General features: G+C 39.1%; 2 protein-coding genes across 4 annotated transcripts; both read right to left on the bottom strand.

Moving 5' to 3' along the window:
* Positions 1 to 662: 662 nt before the first annotated feature.
* Positions 663 to 2286, bottom strand: LOC124864104 (endoplasmic reticulum membrane sensor NFE2L1-like). Its single transcript, XM_047358733.1, has one exon. It carries the CDS (start codon positions 2284 to 2286, stop codon positions 1546 to 1548), a length of 741 nt encoding a protein of 246 aa, XP_047214689.1. The 3' UTR covers positions 663 to 1545.
* Positions 1769 to 14624, bottom strand: LOC124864603 (endoplasmic reticulum membrane sensor NFE2L1-like). Of its 3 annotated transcripts, XM_047359447.1 has the most exons (7): positions 13861 to 14624; positions 12918 to 13070; positions 6779 to 6811; positions 6536 to 6685; positions 4594 to 4747; positions 3666 to 4265; positions 1769 to 2537 (listed from the first exon to the last, which is right to left on the bottom strand). In XM_047359447.1, exons 1-7 carry the CDS (start codon positions 14086 to 14088, stop codon positions 2530 to 2532), a joined length of 1326 nt encoding a protein of 441 aa, XP_047215403.1. In that variant the 5' UTR covers positions 14089 to 14624; the 3' UTR covers positions 1769 to 2529. The 3 variants fall into 3 exon arrangements, with proteins under 3 accessions (XP_047215403.1, XP_047215401.1, XP_047215402.1); XM_047359445.1 differs by lacking the exon at positions 1769 to 2537 and having other exon boundaries at positions 3200 to 4265; XM_047359446.1 differs by lacking the exons at positions 1769 to 2537; positions 6779 to 6811 and having other exon boundaries at positions 3200 to 4265.
* Positions 14625 to 20926: the final 6302 nt, after the last annotated feature.

The raw sequence follows: 20926 nt of genomic DNA, 5'->3' as shown, positions 1-20926 counted from the left end.
GACAGAAACGAAAAGAAGAAAGATAAGCACTAAAGAGGTGGGGCAAAAAGGAAAAGGGGAGAGAAGGAGAAAATAATGGAGGAAAGAAAGAAGGATGAAGAGAATACAAGATGACACCCTGCTTGCTTCTACACCTGCAGAAACATAACAGCTTTTTTACCAAAAACTGCACAGTACTTATAAATGCCATATTTATTTCCTGGTAAATGTGGCACAATATAGAACATTTGTGTATCTGTTAACACCTGAATCTAAATTCTTGTGGGTGTGAGTATGAGCGCACTTGTGTATACAAGGTGTCTCCATAAAAATATGTAATAGTGTGAGGAACCACAGACTTGACCCCCTGGACCTGGGACAGATGGAGGTGATCTGAGCCACAGACATCCAAAGGCCCCCCAGAGCGCAGGAACCCCAGGAGAACCATCGCTGGGACTACCGCAATACCCCCAGAGAAGATCAGGGGAGAGTCCCAGGGGAACGACCCAGCAACCACAGTGCAGAAGCCACAGTGAGTTGAAAGTATTTTAGATCATAAAGAACATTGAGAGGTTATCTTGCTGTGGAGAAGTGGTAGCCTGGTTCAAAAACGTTAGAGTTTAAAGGTCTGCATTAACAAGCACAGGTTGGAGTAATTGAGTCAAAGTAGAGTGCTATGGTTGATAAAGTATATTTGTATTTTATACTTTAACAAATAGTTTGTAACAAAATAAACACATTTCTACAGTAAGTTCTTGGCAATCCTGCAGTCTGTTGCGTGCTACTTACAAATCACTGCACAAAGTGATCAGCCTTCACTTCTGAATTTCATTGATGCATTATTGTTTTTTACCACCAAATATTACAGGTAAAATCAAAAACCAGGATAAAATTACACACAATACAAAAAAGTTGCAAAACAGCTGAAATTTATAGTCTTAAATAGCTTCAGTTCTTCAGTGCTGGAGCCTAAACAACATAATGGCTTGTGGTTACTCCAAGAACTGTAGATCCATGGTTGATCCAGGGTCTGCCCCTTAATGGCGTGTCTTTGCAATATACTGCAAGTGAAAAGCTTATCTTTGCTGTCTATATTTCCACCTGGCCGCTACGTGCTGACAGTAATCAGTACCTTGCTCTGTTTAACAGAATATTTCATTGCTACTCCCAGAAGCAGGGATTCCCTGTTCTCTAAAGATCAACATCTCTTATGAAATGTTTACACTGAGAAAGCGGAGCAGCGCATGTATTACAGATTTACTAACATCAGGATGATCATTTTTTGGGTTTGATTCATTTGAATCAAAGTATCTAAGATATAAAAATCGTAATTACTGAAAGACTGAAGGGCTTTTATCTTTGATTTATGTTTAACTCATCATTATCTTTGTAACAAAAAAGCCTAGAGGATGTGAACTGGGTTAGGTTTGGATGTGTAACAAATTTAAATTCCTGGTTTTTGAGTTTTTTGTGGAATTTTGTTAATTCCCAAGTTGTTTCTCATGCAAGTCCTTGTTGAAAGTTTATCTTGCCAGGGGTTTAACCTACTCAGTTCTTCTGGCATATTCACCTGCTCTTCTTTATATCTCTATGTTTATTGCTGTTGTGATTTGCTCTCAGTGAAACCACGGTGACTGTATCGTTAGGTCTAAAACAAAGCATGTATTCTCTAGCATCCAGTGGTCTCCCATCATCGTCCTTCAGCTTGGAGAAGATTTCCTGGTACGACATTCCAAATCTACTCTTCATGTCCTGCAAATGCATAAAGCTGTTCTGTTTTTCATTTAGCAACTGTGACTGGTGGGTTCTCAGTGCTTTCAAGTCATCTTCTAATGTAAGCAGAACATCTTGCTTCCTCTTCCTGCAGTTCTGTGCAGCGATCTTATTCTTTCCACGCCGTTGTATGTCCCTGATGAGGGTCAGCTGCTCCTTGCTGAGTTGGTAGCTGGTCAGCAGGTCGTTAAACTCCTCCACTGGCATGTTGACAATGAGATCATACAAGAAAGGGATCCGGAGGGCTTGTGATCGCTGTTCATCTCTGTTCTGGATTTTAGCTTCTGAAACCAGACTGGAAGAGGAGCGGTGATTTGGCCTGTCTTTCTCATGTCTGACAGCAGATTTGGTCGGTTCTGAGGGCATCCTCCTCCGAGCGGGAGAAGATGATGAGGACAAAGGCTGGTTGTTGTAGGTATGGTCATGGCCTATATGTTCCAGCCAGGAGAAGCTGTGAAACGGTTTGTAATCCTCATGGCTGGCACGGAACAGTGGCATACCATGTGCAGGAAAAACTCCTCCCACAGCTCCCATCTCCTCTTCTTCCACCTCCTCTTGCTTGATGGTCACTTCCACTTCTGAATCTGATCCAGCTAAGCCTCCCTTGTTGCTGCAATCCTCGTCAGAAAAGAAATTTTCCACATCTGACACACAGGATGAAGAAGAATTTATTTAAACAGAAGAAGAGGAATCATCTGCTGAGCCTTCAGAAACAATAAAAGAAGAAGGGCTGTGGATGAAGTCCAAAGACAGGCCGGAGTCTGAGTCTGTCTCCACTCAGCCCCCTGTAAGGATGGAAAGGTCAAAAAAGCTTTACAGTTTTTTTCTTGAGAGCTTGAATATTTTAACATTGTCTCCAATGTAATTAAACTGAATAGTTAAATAAATGACATCTAAAGTACGCACTCCTGGTAAAATGAAAGGTTTTTGTGAAATAAAATAAAGCATTTAAAGATAATATCTAACAATATACATCCCGTGAAATTCAAACAAATCTGTTCAGAGAATAAAAAAATTAAATGGCTGCAATAACCCAGCTGCATAAGTGTACACACCCTTAAACTAATACAGTAATGAAGCACCTTTCTGATTCATCTCTGGGATTTAGTCTTTTTGACTTTACACTTTCCATATTACATTAGCACCAAAGGAGCTGCAGGGCTTTCGGCCAAGTACTGGTTGCTCTACCTGCGATTATTTTCTACATTCTCTACATCTGGAGTAAAAAGATAGGCTGCAAGACAGAAGCTTTGTATATTGAACAAAACATCCGACCTAAAATTTCTCTAAACGTTGCATGTGTCATGGTATAATGACACACAACTTGAACTTTGTGCCACAGTTCCAAAATGTAAGTTTGACACAAAAACAATGCCCACAGTGAAATATGGTGGGCATGGTCATCATGATCTGTCATGATCGATCTGTGGTTTTTTTGACGCGGGAAGAGAGTTTTCAGCTTTGAGCATCACAATGAGTCAAGCCTTCATCCAAATCAAGCAAAGAATGACATGGTGAGAGGACAATTAAAATGTTTGTATTGGCTTAGCCAGAATCCAGAACTAATAAAACAGAAGATCTGTGGGATCACCTGAAGAGGGTTATACAAGAGATGTCCTTACAATGTGATACATTTTGAGAACATTTGCAAGGTAAAGAAGGAAGATTTTCCCAAATTAGGACAGAAGTTGCTAGAAAAACACCAACCAAAGGAGACTGACTGCTGACACTGAGTAAAGAAGTGCTTCCACAATTTAAGAGTGCGCACACTTATTGCACTTTTTAATTTTTTCCTTCTAACAGAATTGTTAATTTCGAAATGACTTATCGTGGCCTTATTTAATACATCAAAAGCCTGGCATTTTAACAGGGGAATGTATTCTTTTGAGAGTCACTGTACTCTCTCAAATTACCGTCTTGTATATTAGGCTGCCTCTGATCTTCCATCCAGTTGCCAGCGCTGTCACTTCCCTGATGGGCTCCTTCACAATGTCGGTAGGCTTCTTCTTCAAGCTTGGCTTCCATCTCAGGACTGAATCCTTCCTCCAGTGCTTCATTCAACAGGTTTATGTCTTCCAGGTTGTTAAAATCCTCAGAGAGGTCACTAATTGTGCTGGGAAGACTGTCTGCATATTCCTTATCCAACACACTGGATGATGTTCCTCGGTTTAAGTCTCGGTTTAAATCACTCCCTTTTGAAGCTTTGCTGTAACTAGGAGTGTTCAGGTCATACAAGTGAAAGTCAGAGCTGAAGGTGGTAACATCTTGTGTTAACAGGTTCATGCTGAAGGTTGTCAAGTTCACTTCAGCATTTATTCCTTTGTCAAAGTCTTGTGCGGGATTTTCTCCCAGCAGCTCTGTGTAGTTTGAAGGAATTGTCCAGGAGTCCATATTGGAGTTTTCTAAAGTGACCCCTGTGTTCAGCGCTGAACTGTGGTCTTCCAACTTATCACTAGGAGTCAGGGGAAGAAGGACCGGCTGCTGCTCCAACTGGTCAGGAGTCCCTAACAAATCTAAAAACAAACAAAAGACATTTTGGAAAAAAGGGAATTTTGAGATTTACCAGGTCATACCATAGCTGTGACAGTATACCAAAACCTTTGACTTTATGACATCTTTAAAATTTCTGCTCCTTTTCTTCCCGTTTTTCAGCTAATGAAAAATGTGGTCTACTTTCAACATAAAAATCTTTGAAATCAGAATTAGATTCAAGATTAACTTTGTCACCTTTTCCTGTGTTTTGTGATGTAGTTGGAGGTTTTTCCACATATCTAAGAAGTTAAAGGTTTAAAGATGATTGTGTCGAAAATCCTACAGGTGCCAGTTTGGAATGTAACTTACCATGCTGCAAGAGAGTCCCTGTGAGAAGGTCCATTTGATGAGCCACTGTTCCAGCATTGCCACCAAAGCTTAGGCATTGGGGCAGAGCTTCAGCTGCAGGGGTTCTTGACTCAGTTAGGTGGTTTAAAGAGGCCATCATTTCTACATCTTTATTCTACAAATACAAGATTACATTTTCATTTGAGTTTTTATTTATGATCTTTTAAGATTTTTTATGGCTTGTATATTTTCTCATCTTACTGTTCATCAAATACAGGTCCTTCTCAAAATATTAGCATATTGTGATAAAGTTCATTATTTTCCATAATATCATAATGAAAATTTAACATTCATATATTTTAGATTCATTGCACACTAACTGAAATATTTCAGGTCTTTTATTGTCTTAATACGGATGATTTTGGCATACAGCTCATGAAAACCCAAAATTCCTATCTCACAAAATTAGCATATCATTAAAAGGGTCTCTAAACGAGCTATGAACCTAATCATCTGAATCAACGAGTTAACTCTAAACACCTGCAAAAGATTCCTGAGGCCTTTAAAACTCCCAGCCTGGTTCATCACTCAAAACCCCAATCATGGGTAAGACTGCCGACCTGACTGCTGTCCAGAAGGCCACTATTGACACCATCAAGCAAGAGCGTAAGACACAGAAAGAAATTTCTGAACGAATAGGCTGTTCCCAGAGTGCTGTATCAAGGCACCTCAGTGGGAAGTCCGTGGGAAGGAAAAAGTGTGGCAGAAAACGCTGCACAACGAGAAGAGGTGACCGGACCCTGAGGAAGATTGTGGAGAAGGGCCGATTCCAGACCTTGGGGGACCTGCGGAAGCAGTGGACTGAGTCTGGAGTAGAAACATCCAGAGCCACCGTGCACAGGCGTGTGCAGGAAATGGGCTACAGGTGCCGCATTCCCCAGACCTGGGCTACAGAGAAGCAGCACTGGACTGTTGCTCAGTGGTCCAAAGTACTTTTTTCGGATGAAAGCAAATTCTGCATGTCATTCGGAAATCAAGGTGCCAGAGTCTGGTGGAAGACTGGGGAGAAGGAAATGCCAAAATGCCAGAAGTCCAGTGTCAAGTACCAACAGTCAGTGATGGTCTGGGGTGCCGTGTCAGCTGCTGGTGTTGGTCCACTGTGTTTTATCAAGGGCAGGGTCAATGCAGCTAGCTATCAGGAGATTTTGAAGCACTTCATGCTTCCATCTGCTGAAAAGCTTTATGGAGATGAAGATTTCATTTTCAGCACGACCTGGCACCTGCTCACAGTGCCAAAACCACTGGTAAATGGTTTACTGATCATGGTATCACTGTGCTCAATTGGCCTGCCAACTCTCCTGACCTGAACCCCATAGAGAATCTGTGGGATATTGTGAAGAGAACGTTGAGAGACTCAAGACCCAACACTCTGGATGAGCTAAAGGCCGCTATCGAAGCATCCTGGGCCTCCATAAGACCTCAGCAGTGCCACAGGCTGATTGCCTCCATGCCACGCCGCATTGAAGCAGTCATTTCTGCCAAAGGATTCCCGACCAAGTATTGAGTGCATAACTGTACATGATTATTTGAAGGTTGATATTTTTTGTATTAAAAACACTTTTCTTTATTGGTCGGATGAAATATGCTAATTTTGTGAGATAGGAATTTTGGGTTTTCATGAGCTGTATGCCAAAATCATCCGTATTAAGACAATAAAAGACCTGAAATATTTCAGTTAGTGTGCAATGAATCTAAAATATATGAATGTTAAATTTTCATCATTACATTATAGAAAATAATGAACTTTATCACAATATGCTAATTTTTTGAGAAGGACCTGTATATATATATATTTTTTTTTTAATATGGAATATACAAACACATTGGCATAAAACAGATGCATTGCTCCGGCAGACATGCTAATTTTCAACACATTTCCATCAATTCTAATTCTGTCCCTCACCTCAGGCTCCAAGATGTCCATTAGATCCTGCCAGTGGAGTTCCAGTTCCAGGGCCAGTGGCTGATTTTCAGTGATCATATTGGAAGACAGTATGGTTTCAGTGTCAGAGGATTGGGATTCCCATTCACTACTTCTGTCAACATCAATTCTCTATAGGACAAAAGAGGAGTTAAATATAGCTCTAAATAAGTGCCAAAACACCTGGGATGGAGCTAGAGGGGTGGCAAGGGTAGCATTGCCCACCTCTGGAACCTGAATGGACAGTCCAGGTGCCACCTAAGGTGATTGACAGGAAAAGACAAAATGCATGTTTACAATGAGAAACATTTGTGCCTCTCTAGTAAAATGTATGTGTATCAGCAACACAGTGACTGGTATGTAGAACTACACAGATGTACACTAAAGATAAGCGATAATTATAAAATAAGTACATGACTACATAAATACTTTCATAAAGGATACAAACACTTCTTCTTTGTGTTATCTGGTCTACGGTTTTGCAGTTCAGGGAAGCAACACTTTTAAATTGCATATTTTTCAAAAACACAGAGGCTAGACAATGACATGACATTCAAAAGATGGCATGCTCTTTAGGCCCCAGGTTAGAGAAACAGAATATTTTTCTTTATTATTATATGGACCCCCTGTTAAAGCCTTGCCCACCCTCTGGCCTCTCTTTGGATTAAAGTCTAGTTCCACTTCTGCAAAACACAGAAGACTATTGGAAGAAGAAGGTAGGGGCTGTGGTTAGTGTTGCCATGTGAAGAAAACAGTCTCTATTAACAGCCTTTGAAACTAATTCATCCTTTTATGATCTGTACACACCTATCCTTGCAGGGCTGCTGAGGAGCTGGTGTCTATCTCCAGTGGACATTCGGCTAGAGGCAGATTACATCAACATAGAGACATGCGACAAACAACCATGCACACACACACTCATACCTAAGCGAAATTGTAGCGAAACCAATTGGCAAACCAATGGCATCCAGAAGACATCTAAGTTTTACTTATTGTTCATAACCTTTGTTAACAGCTGTCAGTGGGACTGGAAAGGCAACTATTTAAAAATGTTGCAAATGATAGACACCTTGTTATATTTAGGAATTACAGTTCAAGATTCAACCCTATCATTTCATCCAACGTATCTGGTCTGTCTAAATCGAAGGATGTAATGAATTGAACATTACATGTAAGAAACTTTAGAGGACATAAAATAAACAGCAATGGGTCGGCACATTTAATGAAAGACAGCAGAATAGATGAAAGGACAGATCAGCTGACACTTTTTCACATGTTTACATATGAAAGCTTTGGCTTGTTTGTGATTATAGGTAACAGGAATAAACAGGCTGGATTGCAAAACTCCGACATATAAATACAAGTCAAGATGTGATGGTGTCGTGATCAAGTTTCAAAACATGACAGCCAGTCACAAGCTTGGGAAAATGCAAATAAGGAATGTTATATACGACTGTATGGCTGTTGGGTTGCGAGCCTGATACTGATATTTAATACATGAGAAAGATTTAAAAATACTGCTGTAGACTTTCATTTAAAGGAAGCATGACCAGTAGAACAACCTGCTCAAGATCGCTGTGTGTTGTAGCTGTCTCCTCTGTGTGAGAAAAGCAGTTCAGCTCGTATTCAGACACTTATCCCACCCAACAGAGCAGCCTTGGACAAAATTTTAGTCACACAACTGTTTCAGGTTATCAAACACATTTTTATGTAAAACAAATATAACCCGAGTTATTAACAAAGTGCAGATAACAGGTTGTGCCACCCTTGGCAGCGGAAACTGCATTCAAGCGTTTGTGGTAACCAGTATTGAATGTTTTAGATCCTTTGGAGGAATTTTGGCCGCCTCTTCTTTGAAGAGTTGCTTTAAATTAGCCACGTTGGGTCATACCACTGCATCACAGCCAGATTTAAGTTTTGACTTTGTAAGCCATCAAGAGGGGAGCTTGCTGGTGTGCCTTGGATCATTGTCTTGCACTCAAGTAAACTTCAGCTAAAAGTCACAAGCAAAGGATTTTTGACTTAAGAGCAGAATTCATGGCACCATCAATTACAGGAAGTCAGTGTAATGTTCTTTGTCTGAAATTCTGTTACTATTATGCCAGGTGCGACATGATGCACACCTTTCAAAATGTTCCACATTTGTCTCATCGGTTCCTAGAAAATTTTCCTAAAAGTTTTTGGGATCATGAAAAGGTCTTTTTACAAATGTAACACAGGCCTTGTTCTTTTAGTGTCAACACTGAGTCGAATTACAAACACTAATCGTAACTGTAAGTGAGACCTGCAGTGCTTCAGATGTTGTTCTAGGTTATTTTGTGACCTCCTATATGAGTTTTTTAAATACCTTTGGCTGGCTGGCCATTCCTTGGAAGGTTCACCACTACTACACTACTCCCCATTTGTTAATAATGGGTCTCTCTGCACTACACTGGAGTTCGACAGCCTTAAAATGGCTCTGTAACCTTTTGAAATTGTTAGATTAACAGGGGTGGGGTTAGGGTTAACCTTACCCAATGAACACAACAATATGCACAAATGTTCCATAATAATCTGGCAAAAACAACTCTGACGTTGTGGAACTTGATCCTTGTGGATGAACATATGTGCTATCTAGGTTTGATAGAATTAATTTGTTCACTGAATGTTGAGGCAGATTTGTGTTTGGTCAGGATGTGTGTTTATAGCTGTATACAAAGTAATATAGTCTGTAGTATTGCTAAGAAGGCCAAGCAAATAGGAACATGGAGGTTAAGGCCACATGAACTGATTATCAGCCTGTTTCTGTATTATTTATTTGCTTCAACCCAGAGCTTTAAAAAGGCTGACTGTGGAAGTTATGTTGGTTGATTGCACTGTACGGACAACATTGGTCACGCTTGCCATTTTTACATGGGTGACCTACATACGGGTGACCTGGAAGTTATGTTTGGAGTTTTGATTAACAGTGATGAAAACGTTGCTATAGATTCCTACAGCTGCAGTGTCTTTTTGGACTTAAGGACATTTAAAAAGTAAATTGATTAACTAAAACATGAAAGTCTGAACATGCAGAATAGCTAGGAGATAACATAGGCTGCATCATATCTAAAAATGCAGCAATGGAAACACATGTTATTGTAATTAAACATACGTTAATCTTTGATTTCTATTTTTTACTCCACAATCAAGTCAAAGTGTGAAATACAGAAAACAACAGCAGCTAAAAAATCTAATTTGCAAGGTGTTTCCACTCTGTTGTGTTACAGGCAAACTGACTCCATTGCTTTGTTTTTCCAGTGACATCATCTATACTGGAGTGAGGTTGGCTGGTGACTCATCTGCCTCACTCAGTGTCTCACATGCCTCCAAGTTCAGGTTTTGTCACTATCCAAAACAAAACCATTACATTAGTTCACTCCCTGGATTATGGAGGGTTACTGGTATCCTGGCAACCACTGTAGTGTTTCAGAGAGTCACTCCTAAGGTTTACAAATGAATCTTGAACAGAGCATTGCAGAGGTGTTAAAAACCAAGCAATTTTTATTATAGAGTAGACACTTTTCAACATAACACTGCAAATATTCTTATTTACTATTCCTATTCTTCTTATTGGCTCCTCCAGGGGCGAGGCCATGGTTCTCGACCGGAAAAGGGTGGCTTGTCCTCTTCAGGTTGGAGGGGAGTTCCTACCTCAAGTGGAGGAGTTTAAGTATCTCGGGGTCTTGTTCAGGAGGGAGGGAAGAATGGAGCGGGAGATCGACAGACGGATCGGTGCGGCTGCCGCAGTAATGGGGGCGCTGTGCCGGTCCGTTGTGGTGAAGAGAGAGCTGAGCCGAAAAGCGAAGCTCTCGATTTACCGGTCGGTCTACGTTCCTACCCTCACCTATGGCCATGAACTTTGGGTCATGACCGAAAGAACGAGATCCCGGATACAAGCGGCCGGAATGAGCTTCCTCCGTAGGGTGGCTGGGCACTCCCTTAGAGATAGGGTGAGGAGCTCGGCCATCCAGGAGGGGCTCGGAGTATAGCCGCTGCTCCTCCACATCAAGAGGAGCCAGTTGAGGTGGCTCGGGCATCTATACCGGATGCCTCCTGGACGCCTTCCTCGGGAGGTGTTCTAGGCACGTCCCACCAGGAGGAGGTCCAGGGGACGGCCCAGGACACGCTGGAGGGACTATGTCTCTGGGAACGCCTTGGGCTCCCCCCGGAGGATCTGGAGGAGGTGTCTGGGGAGAGGGACGTCTGGGCGTCTGCTGAGTCTGCTGCCCCCATGACCTGGTCCCGGATAAAGTGGAAGACGACGAGTATGTGTACGAGTATTCTTATTCTTATTATTATTTATTTATTCATATCAGTCACAGTGAAATCACAAGCTGTTTCAGTTAACACAATTGAATATCTTACACAAAAAACTTCTGGGTTATTTCTTTAACCTAAATGCTGCATTTCTGTCACTGTCATAGAAGTTAGTTTTAAGCAAACATTGGGCCAAAATTTGTGACTCAGTTTGAAGGATTAGAGAACTAGAAGGCGCTCATCATTCATTCATGACAGCATTTTGAACTATTCAAGAGCCTGACCAGACTTCAATGAAGGCCTTCCCCTGGATGAAATAAGAAATGTTGAGATGCTAAAATGATGATCTATAGTAATACAGTTAATGTCAATGGGTTGTGTTATCTTCAGAGAGCCATCTTGGTTATTTAAAATAATATTAACCTTTTACCTACTCTGTAGTTAGCACGGGCTAGTCCCAGCCATATTCAATATTCACACTGGGACCAAATAATTGGTCATAAATGGGGACTAACAAAGCTATATTTTTTAGCTTGAAAATTTGCAACATTATTGTTGTTTTTAGCTGCACAAAATGTGCCCCAGTAAAGTTAAGCCCTAAAACTGGATGAATTATTATTAACATAATCAGTTCAGGTGACTTTGGCTCAGTGGGTGGAGTAGTTGTTTTGCAACTCAAAAGTTGTGACTTTGATTCCACTTTCCTCCTACTATATTTTGATGCGCCCCTGGGCAACCCACTCAGCCCCGGGTTTGATCTATGAATGCATGAGATCGGGTGAATGGGTAAATGTGGTGTGAAGCGTTTTGACTGGTCCATATGACCATGAAAGCTCTATATAAATTCAGTCCATTAAACATCCACATAACTGAAATTTTGAAATGTGTAATTTTTTTCCTAGGATGAAACACAAATGATCTATTTTCAGTTTAAATCATGTAATTTTATTATTTATAATTTGATTATTGGAGCCTGGTATACATAAAACATTAGCAGCCAAACAAATTTCTTTGCATTATTGTTTTTTGCAGTGTCATATTTTCTAAATCCCTTATGAAAGGGCACAAACACATGCTCATAAAAAATTAGCTATAACACTTTTTTTCTTAAAAGTTTAAACCAGCATGAGTCCTAATAATGCCTATAAAATATATAATATTTTGTTTTACATTTTTCGCCCTTAAATTGCCATATTTTTGTCAAAATGCCACTCCATTTTATGGTCCGCAAACACATTACATAATTTCTTTTCAATACCCTTCCTGCAAACTGGATTATTTATGATCTGGTTATTATAGCCTGGTATATGTAAAAGATTAATATCAACATTTTTATATGCTTTTTTAATTGTATGTTGTCAAATCTTCACATTAATAATTCTTTACCACAAAACAAATGCTATAATATTTTATAGGTTATTACTTTGTAATTTTTTAATGAACATTTACCTGAAAATAGGAAGTATTAATTTTAACCCAAACATGACTGATTTTCCTTTAGAGGCTCAATTACAAATGAGCATTTTGTAAATTTTCAAATCACCCTACTTAGTTGCACATTTAATTTATTCTGATTATGCCATTTTTAATAACTGTAAAGTATTTCTTTTTCTAATGTTTTTTTTTTCTTTAACAGCACAGTCTACTGTTACTTTTTAATTTTTAATGTTTTTTATGCTTGTGATGCCTGAATGATTCCATATGCCTTTTGCATTGCTGCTAACAACTGAATTTCCCCACTGTGGGACAATAAAGGCTATTTCTATTATGTTCGATTCTATAGGTCATTCTTTTCAGACCACAATTTGGTAGCCTTAGCAGTAGACCTTAAGTCACTTCAACCAATGATTTTTGGTTGAAAACTAAACCCAGTAAACTGTGTCAAACCCCTAACTGAACTCCATGGTGTTAAATTAGCCTATGGCTGGATTAGTTTAAATTTTATGAAGGACTGGGCAAGTAAACCAGTAAAATATTCAACCCAGCAGTTTCATTCCCAGTAAACTGGGAATGCTAGTTTCGTTCATAAATGCTAAAACACAGACAATTTATGCTTTACAATATACAGTGAATTAATCTGAAATACCTCATCTTCCTCCAGACTACCCAGTACAGCTCCTTGCTCCACTGTTGGCTCAGTTTGGACACTCTCTATCAGGGAGGACTGTTCAGGAAATCCCCCAAGTAGAGAACCTGGTTCCCGCTGGACCAACCATGTCTCCAGCTCTGTCTGAGGAACCTGTAAATAAACACCTTAGATAAAGGCTTTTTACAAGCATAAGCTATGTGAAATTAATTAGAAATAGAATGAGAACTATACTAGTAATAAAACACAATGAGACACCGTGATCCTCTCATGGCAATCTATTTTTAATGTGTTCGTTTTTTTTTTCTTTGTTAAGAGAACTTAACATGACTTCATTGTACATATTTCATGCAATTGTCAAGTGTTTGAACTGAACAGCTGGTAAATTATTTGTAAAATATATAAGAGCTTTTTTGTATTGAAGAAGATAGACTGGTGGTCAAAGGTTTACATACAACAAACATCTTGAGTGAATCTAAAAACCAAAACTTGGGAGCACATATACATTTCTAGTGGATTTCTTGCAATTCTAAAATTTATACCTACAGACTCAAATATAAACATGCACCCCAATTGGCTAAATGTTTCTTTGCGAGTTGTGGAGAAATCTTTTTTTTTATGCTTGAGCTGACAAATTGGTTAAAAAAAACATTAAAAACTTCAAATTAATATGAGATTCATGCAGATAATGACAGTGTGTAAAACTTTGACCGGCACTATAAATGAAGAATTGTTTATAATCCCCTAGGTGTTTCATGTAAGTTGTATTCAGATATTTCTCCAATAAGATAACAGAACACAATTTGTTCATATGCATTCACATGAGTGTCCAACAAAGGAAACCTGTACCAATAAGACTGACAAACACCCTGCCTCTAAGAATGCTTGTACTGTAAATGTATCAGAATGCACCTTCAGAAAGGAAGCCGACATGTTTCTTTACCTGTATCCTGTCCAGAGAATGGACCCAGCCTAACAGCCTGCGTGCTGTGAAAAACTGCTCCAGGTCCACAGTCTTGGGATTCAAGCTGTGCTGGTTGTGGAGGTTGTGGAATTGTGTTTTGGTCAGTGCAAAGGTCTGACCCAGAATCATCTCATGCCAAGAACGAGGCAGGTACGGCTCTAGTCCCACATTCAATCTTACTCCGCATAGACTTAACAGGATGGCCATCTGAATCAGCTCCTATGTGAAGTGTTTCTTTAGGTGCAACATAGTCGTTTTCTTTCTAGAAACCTTTGGTTTCTGAAAATGTTGTCCACCACTACGCTGTTTCTCTTCTTGGAGGATCCTTATGGAAGCTGTAAAGTCCTTGAAAGTCCTGGTAGGTGTAATTCTATAACATGGGTCACTATGAAAGGATGTGTGTAAACGTAGTTTGGACTTTATATTAAATTGTTAAAATACATTTTTTTAAAGCAATTAGAAAATGCTATTTTGGCTTTATTTTCTTTTAGAGTATTCCAGATTGCTTAATTCAAACTAGGGCAGGATCTACACTGAATTTCCATAAAGCTTAATGGCAGGTAATCAGAGTGGGTCATCTTCAGTGAAGAGGTGTTCTTTTGTAGACCACATAAAGCAAAATAACAGAAGAAAGGGAAACACTCATTAATTTTCATATGACAGATTTTCCAAAATTCAAAAAGCACAACAGTTCATATTTGTTATTGGTAAGTATAATAAAGTATAAGGTTAGTCATATACAATTCAGCTGTGTAATCTGCTCCTTTCAGCAGCCATGTCCCTTTGTAGTGACCCCACTAAGCTGCTTCCTAAGCTTTAGGTTTTGGTGGGATGTTCTGTAACCTTGGTCATACCATACCATACCATACCATACTAATTTTATTTATAGAGCACATTAAACATCCACAGGACCAAAGTGCTGTACACAGAGAAAATGAAACAGCAGTCATATGATACAAAAATAAACCAATAATAAAATCAATAGGACCTAATAATCAATAAAATAACCCTGTGTTAAAATAACAAAACAATTATGCAATCAGCCAGAATGAGATAAAAAGTCAACATCTCAGATGGTGTTAAATGCCTGGGGGATGAGATGGGATTTAAAAACAGACGGGGAGGAGGGCTGTCTGATGTCCAACATAAGGTCATTCAGTACATTAGGAGCTGTTAGAGGAAAAGCACCATCTCCTCTGAGCTTATGCTTCGTCTTCAGGACACTCAGGAGCAACTGATCAGCTGACCAGAGGGAATAGGAGGGTGTGTAGGGATGTAGCAGCTCAGATTTAAAATCAAATACAAATAATTTTGTAACAAATCCTAAAATGTACAGGCAGCTAGTGCAGGGCGGCTAAAAAAGAGGAAATGTGGTCAAACTGCCAGTTAAAAGACATGCAGTAGCATTGTGTAACCTCTGAAGCTAAGAGATGCAGGAATCACTGATTCCTTTAAAAAGGTGCATTACAGTAATCCAGCCAAGTGGTAACACAAGTGTTAATTGCTGTTTCGAAATGCCGCTGAGTAAGAACTGACTTTACATTGGCCACCTACATAAAATGGACAAAACTAGATTTAACAACTGCTCTGATGTGATCAGTGGCGGATCTAGAAAATTTGGCATGCGTGGGCAAAGAAGACGCAAGAGGTCTAGGCAGGGTGGCAATGATGGACATCTTCAATGAAGTTCACTGATCTAAAAAAATATATAGTGACAATTAGAATGATTTAATACCGCTTTCACTGTGTTTCTGTATTGTAGGATTTGCTTTTATTAGAATATAAAATTATAACATAAATTAACTACATCTATAAAGCCTGGACTATCTAACTTCATAACACACTATTAGACTTGAGCAGATATGTGATTCATTGATCTAATATCTCTGCACTGGAATTTATACCGAGAATAAATCCATACCAGGTCCAGCTGGATAGGCTGGATTTCCTGACTCTGTGCCTTCCTTCTCTCCTTCATCAGTTTCCTCGGCACTGCCCTCTTTCTCTCTCTCTGAGTCTGAAATCTTTTCATCTTCACTGCTTACGCTAACATCATTTTCCTTATCGTCACTCATTTGTTTACTTGTTGCACTTTCAGTGGCCTCCTTCACCTGTGACCCTCCTGGTCTCCATCATTCTTCCTTCCTCAAATCTCAGTCTATTCTTCCTTCTCATCCCTCACTCTTTTGCCAAAGAAATTGGAAATGTCTCTAATTTTAAATTACACTTTCATTGTGATCTGCAACATCAAAATTTGCAAAACTTAGCCTACTTCTTACCACAAATAGTCTGTATGAAACCAGAAATGATCACATTGACACAGGTCACACAAGCAGTTATATTTAGAAATCTTATCCTCATGGCAGCCAATTTATTATTTTCCCAATCTGATCGAACGGATGTAACGTGGTTTATTTATAAATCATTCCCGTGATATCGATCATATAAAGCCGTCAGTGAAACTGCATCCCTTAAAAATAGCAAACTTAAAAAAAATTTTCACAGCTAAACTTTTCATTATGGTGCTTATTGTAAGCTAATCTATCAAGGGAAATATGCCGACGCTCTTACAATCAGAAGCGAGTGAGATGCTGTCGTCAAACAATTTATAAACGTTTTACACCATGAACGTCGGTCACTTGAGCAAACATTTCATACATTGCAAACTTAAGTTGACTTTACTGTTCAAACATCACCTGGACAAACTGACAACTCAGTTCCACTCTTCTGGGCCACAGACAGACTGCCTCATTAACCTCTTGGTACCCATCCCCCGGAACTGGGGGAGAAATTTAACTTTTTTTTCTACGTTCATTGCTCTACGTTCCCTTAGTTAAACACAGACGTGTGGTGTCCTTTAAAATGTCAGACTCTTGGCTAAAAGCTGATATAAACCACTTCTATGAGCACCGAGCACTTAAAACTACAGGCGGTTCAATCAGAAAGTAATCAAACTCCAGAAAATGCTGTCATCGCAAATCTCGGTCTCAGCGGACGTGGACTTGATTGGAAGAACGTAACATTCACTCAGTCTGTGTCACACGTCTTCGTCTTTCTACAGCTGGTGATTGGTGGGACTGACATCAACGTGTTTAGTATAATCTGATTCCCTGGCTCTACGGATTAAAAGGAGGGGTCGTTTCTGCATTTCAGACCAACCACACTCAAGTTATTCAATTCAATTCAGTTCCATAAAAAAATACTTTATTAATCCCAAAGGGAATTTAAATTTTTCTATTGCTCTGCGTAAAGCTGCTTGTTAGAGAATGTGCTGCAGTTTGAGCAACAGAGAGTAGTTTCTGTGTTTTACTAAAACTGGAAAATAAATGTCTTAATTAAAAATAAAATATGTTAAAACAAACTATTTTAGACATATAAAAAAAAGTTTATTAAGATTTGCAAGTAAAAACAAAATTTTTTGTAAATGGTACCAACATGTGTCAAAACGCCTAGGTATGTCTTTACTAAAAGCTCTGTAACTTTGATTTAGTTTACCTCATCTGCATGAATCTTTGCACAGGTAATTTCCACAAGTGGATTTAGGGTTTTCAAAAATGTGCAGCCTTAATTATGATATTTCTAAAAGTTTTATATACTGTACAATCCAGAAAAATGTCTGGCAAGGGAAAAAAATCTTTGTTTTTTTCTGTGTTCCATCCTCACTATCTCTGAAACAATAGCAGCAGCTGTGATATTTACATTTCTGATGACATCTTCTGAGTGTTAGCTTTAATTAAATACCAAGAATATTTAAATTGGCTTTGTAATTGCTGAGACAAACTCAATTAGATTTGGGCATGTTATTTCGAGCATAAACTTCATGAAAACCCCTTGGGGCTTAAGAGGTACCTGACACACATGCACGTGCAGCCGTGGAGCAGTAGGCAGACGATGTTTGATGCAGGCCGGAGCTACTTTTTTCAGGGACCTCAGGTTATATCTACAGTTATACATTTTTGGTAAATTATTGTTTCTTTTGAAGGCTGTAGGAAGCTTTTGGACAAACTTGCAATTAGTAATTACAAGTATTTTAAGGACATAAAAGTAGGGAGGCAATTGCCCCCCTTGCTCCCCTGTAGATTGGCCCCTGGATGTGATCCACTTTGACCCCTAGGTTAGTAACTGACATACTGTTCAAGGGAACCAACATTTGCATGGGGGTCTCAGTGGAGATTCCAAAGACCAGCACTTCACAAAACATCACAGCCATTCAGGCTTTTATGTCATCCAGACATGAAAACAGAAGCCCCTGAGAGTTGGAGTTCTTTTTCTTTAGCGGGACATACACTCACCGGCCATTTTATTAGGTACACCTGTCCAACTGCTCGTTAACGCAAATTTCTAATCAGCCAATCACATTGCAGCAACTCAATGCATTAAGGCATATAAACATGGTCAAGACGATCTGCTGCAGTTTAAATCGAGGATCAGAATGGGGAAGAAAGGTGATTTAAGTGACTTTGAACGTGGCATGGTTGTTGGTGCCAGATGGGCTGGTCTGAGTATTTCAGAAACTGCTGATCTACTGGGATTTTCATGCACTGCCATCTCTAGGGTTTACAGAGAATGGTCCGAAAAAGAGAAAATATCCAGTGAGCAGCAGTTCTGTGGGCGCAAATGCCTTGTTGATGCCAGAGGTCAGAGGAGAATGGCCAGACTGGTTCGAGCTGATAGAAAGGCAACAGTAACTCAAATAACCATTTGTTACAACTAAGTCATGCAGAAGAGCATCTCTGATCGCACAACACGTCTAACCTTGAGGTGGATGGGCTACAGCAGGAGAAGACAACCCCGGGTGCCACTCCTGTCAGCTAAGAACAGGAAACTGAGGCTACAATGAGCACAGGCTCACCAAAATTGGACAATAGAAGATTGGAAAAACGTTGCCTGGTCTGATGAGTCTCGATTTCTGCTGCGGCATGGTAGGGTTAGAATTTGGCGTCAACAACATGAAAGCATGGATCCATCCTGCCTTGTATCAACGGTTCAGGCTGGTGGTGGTGGTGTAATGGTATAGGGGATATTTTCTTGGCACACTTTGGGCCCCTAAGTACTAATTGAGCATTGTGTCAATGCCACAGCCTACCTGAGTATTGTTGCTGACCATGTCCATCCCTTTATGACCACAGTGTACCCATCTTCTGATAGTTACTTCCAGCAGGATAAAGCACCATGTCATAAAGCACGAATCATCTCAGACTGGTTTCTTAAACATGACAATGTACTCAAATGGCCTCCACAGTCACCAGATCTCAATCCAACAGAGCACCTTTGGGATGTGGTGGAACAGGAGATTTGCATCGTGGATGTGCAGCCGACACATCTGCAGCATCTGTGTGATGCTATCATGTCAATATGGACCAAACTCTGTGAGGAATGTTTCCAGTACCTTGTTGAATCTATGCCTTGAAGGATTAAGGGAGTTCTGAAGGCAAAAGGTGTTCCAACCCGTTGCTAGCAAGGTGTACCTAATAAAATGGCCGGTGAGTGTATATCCTGTTATCATAACAGTGGAAGGAGATCCCATATTTTCTAAAAAACAGAGCCAAGAAGAAGCAGGTACAGCATGAAGAGGAGGGGGACTAAGATTGATAAACATGTAAGTACTGTATTTAATTAAATAGCATTAATGTCTTTCTGTTTTGGGTTAATTGCCATCATGGAACCCAGATAGTGAGTTGTCTGTCCAGCAACTAGACAGAAACAATCTAGTTGTAATTTGTTATTGACTTTACCAGAACATCTTAATTATCTCCTGAAACATTTTCTGCTGCACTAAATAACAAACATCAACAAGTGTTATGGGCAAATAAAGCTGGTATTTTTATATTTAGAAGTTTTATATCATAGTCCAAACTGTTATTTGAGCTATGTGCACAGTGAGAGGGCAATAACGACAAATTTTGCAATATATAGCAGCTCTGCCTGTGACTCCTCTGGATTGAAATATAACTTGTTATACTATTATTTATCTTCTCTCATGAAATTGCATATTCAAATACTAGTTTGCTTGAGACCTAAACATAGAGCTCTAAATAATCAGTTGTATTATTTGTATTATGGCATAGCAACAAAATAAATTATCACATCACAACATAGTCTTGATAAACCCCCAAACACCACAAACATTGCACTCTGAAATAGGGGGTGCTATTTAAAAAAAAAAACTAGCGTAGAAATATAAAAGACATATTTTCAAAAATTAATAAAATGTTATTGTTCTGATTAGGACTGAAGCTGATTAAAAGATGTAAGCTTAGGAAGTGAAAAAATGAAAATGCAAATGGTCTTTGAAGCACTTTTGGAACCTTTTTGTCTTAAGGGTCCTAACAGTGGGTATTTCTGAGGCGATGGGTTTTATTATAGAGATAAAGAATATGTAAAAGCCAAAATGGCCAGTTGTTTTATTACTATATTTAGTTTCAGTCCCTTTATAAGATGTTTGCTAACTCAGTTGTTTAAAATAGACCACTTCCAGTTATACCTAAAAGGGAAATATTTGTTCAGACAAAGTCACATGCCAAACATTTTATTTATTGGTTAAGCTGCTGCTTTTTGAACTTTGATATGGAGCTAAGATAAAGTAATACAACAGTAATCAACGTATCGCTGTTAATTATTTATACATTATGTCATTGCTTTTATGGTTGCTAATTAAAAAGTCAGAAAAATAAGCAATATCCTTTTGGAAAAACTATATATATATTCTCCTTTATATTGTAGCATTTTAAAGTTTGAGTGGGTGAAGAAATATTTATTTGACCTAAGAATTGTAGAGTTTAGGGGGAAATTATTTGTGTAAAACCTAAATTTGTAAGATTAGGTAAGATGTAGATAAGTAAAAGTAAAATTTTACATGATGTCATGATGCTGTCTCTAACAATCTGTCAATGCAACAGGTTACACAATGTTTTCAGCCATCATAAACAGATCATTACAAACTATGGAACTTTGAAAAGAAATCACCTTTAAAGCTGCAGAACAGCTAAGAAAACAAGCAGCTCAACAGATATAACTTTACATTTACGATGATCTATGTGATCAG

The sequence above is a fragment of the Girardinichthys multiradiatus genome, chromosome Y, assembly GCF_021462225.1.
Source record: "Girardinichthys multiradiatus isolate DD_20200921_A chromosome Y, DD_fGirMul_XY1, whole genome shotgun sequence".
Lineage (NCBI taxonomy): Eukaryota > Metazoa > Chordata > Actinopteri > Cyprinodontiformes > Goodeidae > Girardinichthys > Girardinichthys multiradiatus.
The sequence above is the reverse complement of the archived record's forward strand: the minus strand, read 5'-3'. Positions and strand labels throughout refer to the sequence as shown.

What these genes read in the sequence shown, in the direction of transcription:
- LOC124864603 (XM_047359445.1), bottom strand. Translation starts at nt 14,088, where the DNA reads ATGGCCATCCTGTTAAGTCTATGCGGAGTAAGATTGAATGTGGGACTA. An exon ending in ATTCTCTGGACAGGATACAG is followed by an intron (nt 13,071 to 13,860) that starts GTAAAGAAACAT and finishes GTTTATTTACAG; the next exon opens with GTTCCTCAGACAGAGCTGGA. An exon ending in AGGGACTCTCTTGCAGCATG is followed by an intron (nt 4,266 to 4,593) that starts GTAAGTTACATT and finishes GTTTGTTTTTAG; the next exon opens with ATTTGTTAGGGACTCCTGAC.
- LOC124864104 (XM_047358733.1), bottom strand. Translation starts at nt 2,286, where the DNA reads ATGGGAGCTGTGGGAGGAGTTTTTCCTGCACATGGTATGCCACTGTTC.